Consider the following 13,235-nt stretch of genomic DNA (forward strand, 5'->3'; position numbering starts at 1 on the left):
CACTGGGTTTGGATCTTGTATTCAGCTGCCAGAAGTGACTGTGATGAAGTAGGGGAGATAAACTGATAGATTGGCTGCCAGAAAGATGTTGGGAGTCAATCAGATAAACAGGGCAGAGAAATAGCTTGCTGTTTTCCAGTGATAATAAAACAGAGGCCTCCGGTCCCCACATTTTTAAACATAATTGCCACGGTAATAATGTCTAAAATAAGCAAATGAAAAAACAGCACAGGGGGTTTTTTTATTTGCGATTGAGATTGCCTTTTCCCTTTTGCAATAAAGATTCATCCTATATGGAAATGAATATTTTTACAAATTTGTTTTCTTTCTCCCAGTGCCCACTTACATAAGCAAGTGACAATTAGAGAGTGAACTGCTTTCTGTAGGAATTTATCCCTTCTTTATTCCCCTCAGACTTCGACTATTTAACTTGGTGAACTATATATATGTTGCTTCTGTGCCTTACCTACAAAATAATTACTTATGTTTGTGAAGAAACAAGTTTTAAAGTCAAACCTATATTCTTGACTGGTGACAAGCCGGAAGGGGTTTATTTTCAGGATTTCTTTCAGAAGATTTTTGGAATTTTAATCTCTGTTGCTGTTTCCCTGCGCATAGCACTTGTGTAGGAGAGTTTTATTATTATAAGTTAAAATTCTCCTCCTTTAATGTCTAACTGTTAAATCTATTGCTTCTCCTGGCCAAGAGTTTTTAAGATCTAATGCAAATTCTTCAGTATGTGTGAGAGCTAGAGAAGTAGATGTCGCTTACACTCGGGGGGACTAACCAGGATTAAGAGGAGAGTTGGAGAGTGGTTTAGTTCCCATGGAGTTAGTTGTGTGCGATGAGAGACTGGCTGTCTGGGTTGTGTTCAGAGAACAACTTTCTTTAGGTTCCCTCTTAAAATTAATGTGTAAATGTGTTGGTGTCATATATGGTTGGGCTTCCCAGGAGGCTCAGTGGTACAGAATCTGCCTGTAGTGCCGGAAATGCAGATTTGATCCTGGGTCGGGAAGATCCCCTTGAGTATTCAGAAGATCCAGTATTCTCACCTGGAAAATCCAATGGACAGAAGAGCCTGATGGGCTACAGTCTGTGGGGTCGCAAGAGTCAGATCTGACTTAGCAACTGAGCACTGCATTGCAGACGGCATGGTTAAGACATTTATTTGTAAGCACGGTAGAGTATCAGGTATGGAAGGCAAGAGCAGAAAGGCCACAGTTCTAATTACATCCAGCAAAAGCTTTTTGCCTAAAGAAGACCGTCCTGACTGTTGGGGTTATAGGTCAGAAGTTAAACACGTACCATTATCCTGTGGATGAGAAGCCGATGCATTTTCCTTTTCACCACCCAGCCCTTCCCACCTGACCTTTTAAAGATTCTCCATTGATATCAATGAGGAGGACAAAAATCATCATAAAAACAACGAAGGGGATGTTGCACACTCATTGATCCATTTGGGATGAACTGCAGGACAATAAGTCTTCCAAATGGACTTCTGCTCCCAGTTACTGTGATAGCCACCTTTTTAAAGATATATAAATATGAAAGGGTTAATGGGAATTCGGTCATGCTCTTGCCACTGGGTTGTCCCTTATTGATTGTAGTTTCAGAGCTGTCACTGTGCCATTCAGAATTCCTCCTGTGCCCTTTTAAAGTCAGTTGGTGCTGGGAGATGATAAATAAGTCACTTGCTTTCCTTTCTCCTGTAGCTCCTCCGAGAACTCATAGAACGGAAGACCAGCTCCTTGGACCCCAATGATCAGGTGGCCATGGGAAGGTAATTTGGATACGGCTTTCTGTTCATACAGGCAGCCTGTGTAATAGTTTTTCCATCTGAGTCCCCTTAATTCTACTTCCAAGGCAACAACTTGTTCTATAATTATGAAAGCTGGGAGTTCCTCGGTGGCCTAGTGGTTAGGATTCCAGGCTTTCTCTGCCTTGGCCAGGGTTCAGTTTCTTATTGGGGGACTGAGATCCTGAGAGCTGTGTGACGTGGCCAGCAAAAAAAAGTTAAGCATGATAACGAGAACTAGACAGACAAAGTGATGGAAATTGTTTCCTCTACATTGCCATAACTGCCATTTGAATAAGAGATTACCAAATACCTACCTGCAAGTGTTTATTTTAGGGTTTGTTTCATAAAGTCCATTTTAAGCTCTTTGCATTGCAATTAGATCTGTATCAGTCTCTGATCAGTGGATAAAAACATGTGCTCTCAGCTGTTGGGACCTGGCTCTGGGCACAGCCGGTTCCTCGCTCTGTAAGTCTGCTCTCATTGAGACCTCTGCCCCTTCAGTGAAAGCTGCCGCACAGTTAGACGTGGAACTCACAGTTAGACGCAGCACTGCCCAGATGTCAGGGTAGGATGGAAAACAGTGAAGGAAGACCCTTGTGCGTACGCTTCGTTAGAAAACAAAAAGGACTTTTAAAGTGCTACCTAATGAATAGTGTACATTTAAATAGCCATGAGCTGTAACTTGCAAGAGCATAAATGGAAACCAAAGCTGCAGGTGTCAGAATGGGATTCTGGGGAAGAGCAGCATTCTGAGAGATCACAAGGAAAAATTTGTGCTGATGAAATAATTTTATGTGAGTAAAACCTTTGAATTTTAGGATAGGATGTTAATATTTTGTATATCACTGGAATGCTATAGAGAACTGTTCACTATAAATTTAATGTGATCGAGCAAATTGCATTTAAGTGGTGATTATATTGTACATCTATCTGACTTTACAATAAAATAGATTATGGTAATTAAGATTATATTAAGATTACAGTAATTGGATTTCCCTAGATTTTTTTTTTTTTTTATGTTGAACTTTCATTATATGAGTCAGGTAAGATGACTAGCTGCTGCTGTTTCTCCTTTCCCCCCCCCGCCATTTGTTCATATAAGCAATTTATGAAGATTTTCTTAGCCCAGTATCCTTTATTTGAAAAATGAATTCCTTTTAATTTAAAATGACTTGCCGAATATATGGATCTTGTTTGGATCCTGATTCAAACAAACCAACTGTAAAAATGAGATAATCTGGAAAATTCAAAGACTGAATATTTGATAGTTAAATTTTTTTAGGTGTGACAGTGGTATTGAGATTATTTGGGGGCTCTTGGTATTGAGATTATTTTGGGGGGGATGGGGGAAGCCCTTTCCCTTTTAGCAACGGATTCTGAAATAATGTAGCTGAAATGAAAATTAAATAAAATGACTATAAAGCTAGTATCAATAGCAGATAATTCTTAACACTTTGAAAAAATGGAAAGCGCAAGGAAAAGCAGCTGGGTATTAACAATGGGAAAGTTAGATTTAAAGAATTCACATGTTCAAACCGAACAGCAGGTGCATTATTAGTCATAGGATAGGCTGTGCAGCTAAACGTCAACAGCAAACCCAGGCAGCCACACCCAGTTTGAGGAGTTTCCCTGCAGACTGGTGGATTTAGTGCTTGTCACAGTAACTCCACATACTAAGGAGCGTTGTTCACCAAATCTGCTGGAGAATTTCCCAGCTGCCATTTGTTTTTTCACCATTGCACAGATCCTCTTCAATCGATTAGTCACTTTGGCCCCAGTCTGTCTTGAGGAGCTTGGTGTAGGTTGAATGATTTCTTTATGCAGTGTTGTTAGTGAGAAAAATTCCAATTTGTCAACACGTGTAACTATTTCTGTTGATGATGCATAACGTCACTTGTGAATTTTCCAGGCAGTGGCTTGCAATCCAGAAGCTAAGAAGCAAAATCCACAAGAAAGTAGATAGAAAAGCCAGCAAAGGAAGGAAACTTCGGTGAGTTACTTTTTAGAATAAATGTTAACATTGTGTGTTATTACTTCTTTTCCATGTTGGCTATGACATTTTTTCTATTTCTTCTAATGATTCTGTTTTTAAGGAGCAGAAAAATCACTAGAACGATATTTGAGTCTTTTTGAGATTCAGTTTTTCTTACTCTGAAATGGAAAAATAGTGTCAGTTATTTTGTTCTACTGCTGTGAATGAATAGGTTGAATAATCTTTGTATTTCCCTGAAAGAGACATAATTAAAAAGGAAGACAAGAGAGTTGAAATTGCCTTAGTTTTGAAAAATGATTTCCTTATTACAATGTAAAAATTGTACTTTGGAGTCTTATTTAAGCAGAATTATATTGGTCCATTTTCATGATGCCATACATGTACCTAGTATGCTAAAAAGATAAAAAGTGAAGGCTTCCAGAGATTGCTAACACTGCGCTTAAATGAGCTGAGGAGTGTAGCTTTTATGAGAATACAGAAACCTGTCTGAGTGTAGGCGAGCTCTCAAACCTGTGAGCCCTCGGAAGTCTTAGAAAGAGTGGAAACAAAGAAGGAACCAGAGTAGAAGTGACACTGCTGTGCTTTCAGACTGAGATTCCTTGTGACTGTTTTTATATAGTATATAATATCACTCACACAAGGCCTCAGTGTCAAAGAAACTACTGGTAATTCAAGTGCACATTGGGAAAAAACATCTTAAACTCATTGTGTTAGGCCAGTTTTAGGCAGATAGCTAATCCCACATTTTTGTTAGAGCCTGCCTGTCATTAAAATTATTTCTGGACAAATGTGGATCTATCTCATTTTTAAGTACCTTCAAAGAAGCAGACTCCACTACTTTAATTAGCCTATTTTAGTATTTAACAGAACTCATCAGTTCAGTTCAGTTCATTCATTCAGTCGTGTCTGACTCTCTGCGACCCCATGAATGGCAGCACGCCAGGCTTCCCTGTCCATCACCAACTCCCAGAGTTTACTCAAACCCATGTCCATGAGTTGGTGATGCCATCCAGCCAGCTCATCCTCTGTCGTCTCCTTCTCCTCCTGCCCCCAACCCCTCCCAGCATCAGGGTCTTTTCCAATGAGTCAACTCTTCGCATGTGGTGGCCAAAGTATTGGAGTTTCAGCTTCAACATCAGTCCTTCCAGTGAACACCCAGGACTGATCTCCTTTAAGGAAATGTTTATTTTCCTTTAAGTTTGCAGAAGTGCATAGTAGCTTTTCATTGTCTTTTGACTGAAAGTCACTTTTCGTAAATCTCATGTTAAATTGTTATAATTTGTTTAACTTTTTTTCATGTGCTGAAGTTTCCAAACCCTTCTGCTTCTCCCACCTTTGTTTTCAATGTGCTGGTTGAGAGCATGGACTCAAGCACCAGACTCCCTAAAGTCTGAATCCCACCTTTGACACCAATTAGTAGTTACCCTGAGCAAGACCCTTAAACCCTCTGTTCTAGTTTCTTTATTTGTAAGAAAGGGGTTGATAATAGTACCAGATTTGTAGGGTTGCTATGGGAATTAAATGAGTACATGTATGTACAGCTTTTAGACTAGCACCAGGAACATAGCATAGAGAAGGGAATGGCAACCCACTCCAGTATTCTTGTCTGGAGAATTCCATGGACAGTGGAGCCTGGCAGGCTACAGTCCATGGGGTCACAAAGAGTTGGACACGACTTGAGTGACTAACACAGTACAACAATGAGGGCATAGCAAGCACTATTTAAGTGTTTTTGCCATTATTCCTATCATTGTTACTGCTGTTGTTATCCCAAGACTGGATCAGTCTCCTACTGGAATGTTCGTTTACTTGCTCACTCATGTACATGCTTCATTGGTACCTGTCTCTTCTGTACCTCCATCCATGGTAGGATTTAAAGAAGAATGTTACTACTAGTACTTTATAATTGATCAAGCTGAATAAGTACCTGTTCTTTAATTTTGAGATTAGACTTTTCTCTAATACTGCATTTTTTAAATTGTAACTTTGAAAAAGACATATACTCTATGTTATCACTTTCATGTGGAATCTAAGAAAGAAAACAAATCAATGTACATGACAAAACAGAAACAGGCTCACAGAGAGAACAAATTAGTGGCTACCAGTGGGGAGAAGGAGGGGTGAGATGGGGATTAAAAGACAAACTACTGTGTACAAAGTAAAATGGCAGCAAGGATAAATTGAACAGCACAGGGAAATATAGCCATTATTTTATTGTGATTACTCTAAATGGAATATAATCTATAAAAATATTGAATCACTATGTTGTGTATCTGAAACTAATACAGTATTGTAGATCAACTATACTTCTGGTTAATTAATTAATAGCTCTGTGAGGCTTTAAATGTTCTCTCGAGGGAGGAGCCCAGGATTTCAGTCAGGAGACTGGCTCTATCTGGCTGTATGATTGTTGGTTGCTTTTTATTCTCTGAGCCTCACTTTACTCATTTAATAAGTGGAGATACTAATCCGTGTGTGTGTGTGTGTGTGTGAGAGAGAGAGAGAGAGTCAGTCAGTCAGTTGTGTCCAACTCTCTGTGATCCCATGGACTGTAGCTCTCCAGGCTCCTCTGTCCATGGAATTCTCCAGGCAAGAATACTGAAGTGGGTCGCCATGCCCTTCTCCAGGGGATTCCTGATCCAGGGATCAAACCTGGGTCTCCCGCATTGCAGGCAGATTCTTTACTTACTGTCTGAGCCACCAAGGAAGCCTGATTTGGTTTGAGGGGTGGATTTGATTTGAGGATTCAAATAATGTGTATATGTCTGATACATAATAAACATTTGAAAGAGTTAGATTCTTTGATTTCTCTTGTGTTTACCTGTTGGCATTGCTGTTGCAAATATATGCTCTTCAAAAGAATTGAAAAGAGCAAAAGATGTCTTTTCTACATTATTGTATTTTTGTGAGTTTTAAAGCTGCTAGGGCAAATATCTATAATCATGTGTCCCTTGAGGGCAAGAATTGTGCTGATTTTTTCAAGTTAGTTCCAACCTTATTGCCTACTGTAGTGCCTCACAGACATGTTTTTGATGATTGTGACAGTAAAATTAACCTGCTTATCAAGTAAGACTTTCTGTGAGATACAGCATTCACACTTCACACTGACCAGACTAGGAAGAGTTAGCCTATGGAAAGGCCAAAAACAATAATGTTTTTCAAAACACAGGCTTGCGAATATCCCTGTCTGTTTTGGGAACCAAAGTTCATTTGTTTTGGCAGAGACTTGAAGTAAATATGGGGGAATAACAGGAGATGAGACTGTGTGAATAAGTGGGTGCTAAATCGTTGTCATGCTCAAAACTTGGACTTTATTCTGTTGACTGTAGCAAGTCATTGAAAAACAAGGAAGCCTGAGCACCTGTCAGAGATTGGAGGAGTGCATCACAACTAGCTGCACTATGGGGTCCTAGATTGGATCCTGGAAAAGACAAAGGACAGTAGGACAAAAAATGGGGGACATTTGAATAAGGTCTATGGTTTAGTTAATTGTATTGTACAGATGTTACTTTCCTAATTTTGATAATTACATTTGTATAAGTTGTTACCATTCGAGGAAGCTAGGTGAAAGGTGTACGTGAACTCTGCACTATTTTTGTAACTTTCCCATAAGTCTACAATTATAGCACAGCACAAGAAGTAAACAGAAAAGTAATAAATAAGGTCACATGCTTTGAATTGTGTTGCCGTTTCATCACCCATATTCATCAAGGCTCTCTTTGTGACCATGAACGTGTGGGATGTGGTCAGAATCAGTGTTGTTGATATATAGCAATAACAACAACTAACATTTATAAAACTCTCTCTGTTGGGCACTGCAGAGCAGTTTACATGCAGAAGTGGAAAAGACACAACCTCCATTGCTAAAATGTTCAGGTTTGAAATCTGGCCCTTGCACTTACTGGCCTTGAGACCCCTTGGGCAAGTCACTTAACATCTCTCTCTGCTTCAGGTTCCTCATCTGTCAAGCCAGTATGATAATAAGGCACTGCCCATAGGACTGTCATGCAGATTGAAATTAGCTAACTCATGTAAAGTATTTAAGAAGATAAATGACTCACCCACTGTTACAGAGCTAGTAATCATGAACATAGATTTAAGCTAACTGGTCTGATTCCAGAGTCCATACTTCTGACCTGTGGCTCTTGAGTTGTTTCTCTGGCCAGGACTTATCAGGCACTGAAATGATATCTAGGCTACATTAGAACTCTGCCGTGAAGGATTTAGCAAAGGGCCAAGGCTAGATGAGAATGGGTTTAGTTGCTCAATCGTGTCCGACTCTTGTGACCCCATGGACTGTAGCCCACGAGGCTCCTCTGTCCATGGGATTCTCCAGGCAAGACTTCTGGGGTGGGTTGCCATTTTCTTCTCCAGGATAGATGAGAATACATGTCGTAAATAACTTCCTTAAATTAGACCCCCAGAAGAGCTGGTGGTGTGCCAGCTGTCATCACTGGTACTAGGTTCCACCAGTGGGCAGGCTTTCCTCTTTGTTTGTGGTAGGGTTGGAGAAAAAAGAAATATCACTGCAAAGATGAACACTGCCTTGTGGAAACATTAATTTCAGTGATAACAGGTCAGTGGCATCACCCTGGTAAGACTGGGTGTTAGCAGTTTGCTGGTTGGATGCTAGAAAATAACTTAAAAAAAAAAAAAAGAAAGAAATATGCTGGTTTGGGGAAATAATTATAATTATTAATTACCAGTATTTTACTCAGCATTATCTATAAGTGGATTTGATCCTGATTTAAGCAGAATCTTAATGTAAATGAATTAAACTCAGGCCTTTAATAATGAAATGTCATACTGTGTTTTGTGTTTGTCTGTTCTTCTGCAACAAAATTATATTTATCTCTTCGTACTATGGTTGGTAATTTTAATACTAAAACATGCATCCATCCTCAGTAGCACTGAGATGAGGTAAAAATGCATTGTATTAAATCATCTTTAATCTGATTACTACTTAAAAGCCTGTCCTTCATCATGCAGTTAATAGTTATTGAATATATTGTATTAAAGTGTAAAGGTATTCCACAGAGCAGTGCCATCCAGTAAAAAGTATCTTTACATGTGTAATTTTTTTAATTTTTATTTTTAATTGGAAGATAATTGCTTTGCAGTGTTGTGTTGGTTTCTTCCGTGTAACAGGATGAGTCAGCTATAAGCATACACACAGTTATACCCCTCCCATCCCACCCCTCCAGGTCATCACAGAGCACCAGCCTGAGCGCCTCTGCGCTACAGTGACTTCCCTCTGGCTCTCTGTTTCACACATTGTGAGGTATATGTTTCAGTGTTGCTCTCTCAACTTGTCCCACTCTCTCCTCCCCGACTGTGTCCACAGTCCATTCTCTTAAGGCTGTGACTCTTATTCCAGCGCCCTGCAAATAGGTTCATCAGTTACATGTGTAATTTTAAATGTTCTAGTAGCCGCAATTAAAGAGGGGGGAAAAATAGGAAATAAGTATACTTAAGTAATAATACATTTCATTTAGCCCAATATATAGCTAATATTATTTTAACAATTTATTGTTTTAAAATTATTAGTGATATATTTTACATTTTTTCCTCTGATATTTTCAAAGTCTGGTGCACATTTCCAGTAACCCACATGTGGCCAGTGACTCCTGGGCAAGACAACGCAACTGTTGGGTATAGTTCATGGCCTTTGTCTAGACAGCGAATTAAACCTGTCTTTGGACATAGCCAAGAATAGTTTTCTTTTTTTTCAGATGAAAAATGAAGTTTGGTGAAGCCTAAAAGACATTAAAGGGCTTCCCTGGTGGCTCAGACGGTAAAGAATCTGCCTACAAAAAAAAAAAAAGAATCTGCCTACAATGTGGGAGACATGGGTTCGATCCCTAGGTTGGGAAGATCCCCTGGAGGAGGGCATGGCAACCTAGAATGGATAAGCAACAAGGTCCTACTGTATAGCACAGGGAACTGTATTCAATACCCTGTGATAAACCATTATGGAAAAGTATATGGAAAAAAAAGTGTGTGTGTGTGTGTGTATATATATATATATATATATCAGTTCAGTTCAGTCACTCAGTCTTGTCCAGCTCTTTGTGACCCCTTGGACTGTAGCATGCTAGGCTTCCCTACCCATTACCAGCTCTAGGAGTTTGCTTAGACTCATGTCCATCAAGTCGGTGATGCCATCCAACCATCTCATCCTCTGTCATCCCCTTCTCCTGCTTTCAATTTTTCCCAGCATCAGGTCTTTTCCAGTGAGTCAGTTCTTCGCCTCAGGTGGCCAAAGAATTGGAGCCCCAGCCTCAGCATCATTCCTTCCAATAAATATTCAGGACTGATTTCCTTTGGTTTGATCTGATCTCCTTGCAGTCCAAGGGACTCTCAAGAGTCTTTTCCAACACCACAGTTCAAAAGCATCAATTCTTTGGTGCTCAATTTTCTTTATGGTCCAACTCTCATGTCCATACATGACTACTGCAAAAACCATAGCTTTGACTAGACAGACCTTTGTTGGCAAAGTAATGTCTCTGCTTTTTAATATGCTGACTAGGTTGGTAGTAGCTTTGCTTTCAAGAAGCAAGCGTCTTTTAATTTCATGGCTGCAGTCACCATCAGCAGTGATTATGGAGCCCAAGAAAATAAAGTCTGTCACTGTTTCCTTTGTTTCCCCATCTATTTGCCATGAAGTAATGGGTCAGGATGCCATGATCTTCATTTTTTGAATGTGGAGTTTTAAGCCAGCTTTTTCACTCTCCTCTTTCACCTTCATCAAGAGGCTCTTCAGTTACTCTTCGCTTTCTGCCATACGGGTGGTGTCATCTGCATATCTGAAGTTACTGCTATTTCTCTCAGCAATCTTGATTCTATCTTGTGCTCATCCAGCCCAGCATTTCACATGATGTACTCTGCATATAAGTTAAATACACACATATGTATATATATACACACTTAATTATTTTGCTATACAGCAGAAATTAGCAAAACTTTGTAACATCAATTATGCTTCAATAAAATAAAGAAAAGAATCTTCACTTTAGCACTGTTTATAATGCTTTTTTAAGAGGGAAGACTATATAAATGCTTATCAATAGGTCATTTAGTAAATTACAATATATTGATGCAACAGAATATTCTGGAACTATGAAAAAGAATACAATATGACATAGTGGAAAAAAGCATAATGCATGAGCATGTGAAAAATATATTAAGTTTATATTTGTCTTATATATGGAGAATGCTATAGGCAAACTTAATTTTAATTAACAATGATTATTTCCAGAGATTACAGGGGACTTGTCAGTTCTTTCTGTATTTCTGAATTTGTAATTATATATTACTTTTTATAATTAGGAGATAATGGGCGTAAAGAAAGTATGATGAACAGAGATTTTGTTTTTGCATCTTACAAAAAGTGAAGAATTAGAAACAATATAACTGTTCAGAAATATGAAAATGCATTTATAGTACTTCCTGGAGTTTTATATACAGCTGTGGAGATACAATGCTAAGTGAAAGAAAAGGATATGAAATTATGTTGTGTGCATTACTATGTAAAATGAACATAATTAACCAAAATACTAATATTAATAAATATTAATAACAGCCCTTCTGCAGATAAAAGAATATATGTATGCATTTTTTGTGTGCTTAGTTGGTTTGTTTTCCAAATTTTCTGTAATAGATTTATGCTTTTTTCTATTACTCCTGTAATGGGAAAAAGCTCATCACTATTAATCTTTAAAATTCATTTGTTAAAAGATTGAAATTCAGGAGGCTTGGCTATTTGGTGGTAGAGAATCAAATTATTTGATGTGTGTAAAAATGTTTTTTAAATGGTAAAATATTACATGTATGTTATATCATTTTTGTGTGGATAGTGTTTTGCACCAGAAGAGGTTTTTTTTTGTTAGAATTTTATAATATGACATGTCCTGCATCCTCTTCTTTTATGAATAGAAAGGGATACCTTCTTTGAATTCTCTTAGCTATAATAATTTGGTCTGTGTAAGGTCAAATATTTATTCAGCCTTCTTCACCAGAGGATCTCAAAGCACTTCATATGAAACTACCTCTTTTTTTCTACTGGTGGGAGATGGAACTGACATAACTTCAGTTTTTATAACACCTTGACTGAAGACGTAGGGAGTGGACTCCTTATGTGCTCAGTTGTATGCCTTAGTTTAAGAAGGGCGAAATGAAAGATCTGGTGAAACTTGTGAATGAAGGTGATTGTGGAAGCCTTTCTGACTCAGGGAACCAGTGCTAGTGAGTGATGAGGTGTTCCATTTGGCTGGTACGCCACTGCCTCTGCTCCTGACTGAAAAATGATTAGGATACATGCAGAGAAGGGGACAGTGGGGTAATCCGGTCCTCACCATCTCTTGTCTGGAGTGATGTTTAAGGCTTAGTAGTGTATTGCTTCAGAGCACAGATGTGTGCCCTTTTTTTGGCCATTATATAATGGAGTTGTGTAGAACTAATGTCATTTACAATGTGCTTTTATCAGACTTTTCTCCTATAGCATTGAGGAAAAAGGGTTTTTATGGTTATGTGTGGCACATGCCTAGAAATTGTTCCTTGTTCCACTCTGGAGCCAGATGTTCTTGTGATCATCTGGAGTTTGTTACCTCATAGCATGTGTTTCTTTTTCTAGGTTAATAGTCACTAATGCTGCTGCCTGTTTGTTTCCTACTTTATTTAGGTTTCATGTGCTTAGCAAGCTGCTGAGCTTCATGGCACCTATTGACCATACCACAATGAATGATGATGCCAGGTGAGTAATAGATTAATTATCTGTTTCAAATGGCTTCATGACAGCCCAGTATTGACCTGTTCTAAAGCCTGTGGCCCTCTCCGTTTCTCCTTATCAGTTAACCATTTGTCAGCAGCACCATTGCAAGGGTCCTTGTCACATCTCTTCACTCCCATACTGTAAAACCAAAACAAAATTTTTGTAAATCTCAGTGCTGCCTCTATGTGGTTTTTTGTTTATGCTGTTTTGTTTTTAACATTAGACACCTGCTTTGGACATCTGAGCTCTTCTCTAGATAGATGGGTTAAGACAGTGCACACATACTTGCTTCATGTGTTTGGGGTTTTATGTATATGTTCTCCTTTTTAAAATGGGTGTAGAGATTGCTCTGGGGATGTGCATTATGTTGTGTTTGTTCAGGGTACTGTTGAGGATTTTGGGGGGTTTTTTTTTAGTATTTTTTACAAAAGAAGTACACGCTCACTTTGCAAAATGGAAATGTGTACACAAAAAAATATATACTCATATAATTCAGAGATAATTAAAGAATTATCCATTTTTTAAAGAATCATTCCTTCTATATTTATTGGCATTCTACTACAACATAATATTTTTATAATATTACTTATCTAGCCATGTCTCCTATTATTTACATTCATTTTTATCAATATGGACTCATGCTTTCCTATTTTATTCAGTTAGAATCCATTGCT

General features: G+C 38.4%; 1 protein-coding gene across 4 annotated transcripts in view; it reads left to right on the forward strand.

Annotated features, from left to right (window-relative positions):
• The window catches only part of AATF (apoptosis antagonizing transcription factor), a 102,483-nt gene that overhangs the window by 64,701 nt on the left and 24,547 nt on the right, over nucleotides 1-13,235 (forward strand). For 3 of the 4 annotated variants that reach the window (XR_006341166.1, XR_006341167.1, XM_043902929.1), the window contains exons 9-11: nucleotides 1,713-1,780; nucleotides 3,708-3,788; nucleotides 12,472-12,543. Coding sequence is in view for 2 of the 4 variants with exons in the window: in XM_043902929.1 (XP_043758864.1) it covers nucleotides 1,713-1,780; nucleotides 3,708-3,788; nucleotides 12,472-12,543 (221 nt within the window). In the remaining 2 variants the exon portion in view is untranslated. Of the gene's footprint in view, nucleotides 1-1,712; nucleotides 1,781-3,707; nucleotides 3,789-12,471; nucleotides 12,548-13,235 lie in introns of those variants that run through there. The other variant, XM_043902930.1, reaches the window with a different exon arrangement.

The sequence above is a fragment of the Cervus elaphus genome, chromosome 5, assembly GCF_910594005.1.
Source record: "Cervus elaphus chromosome 5, mCerEla1.1, whole genome shotgun sequence".
NCBI classification, from domain to species: Eukaryota; Metazoa; Chordata; class Mammalia; order Artiodactyla; family Cervidae; genus Cervus; species Cervus elaphus.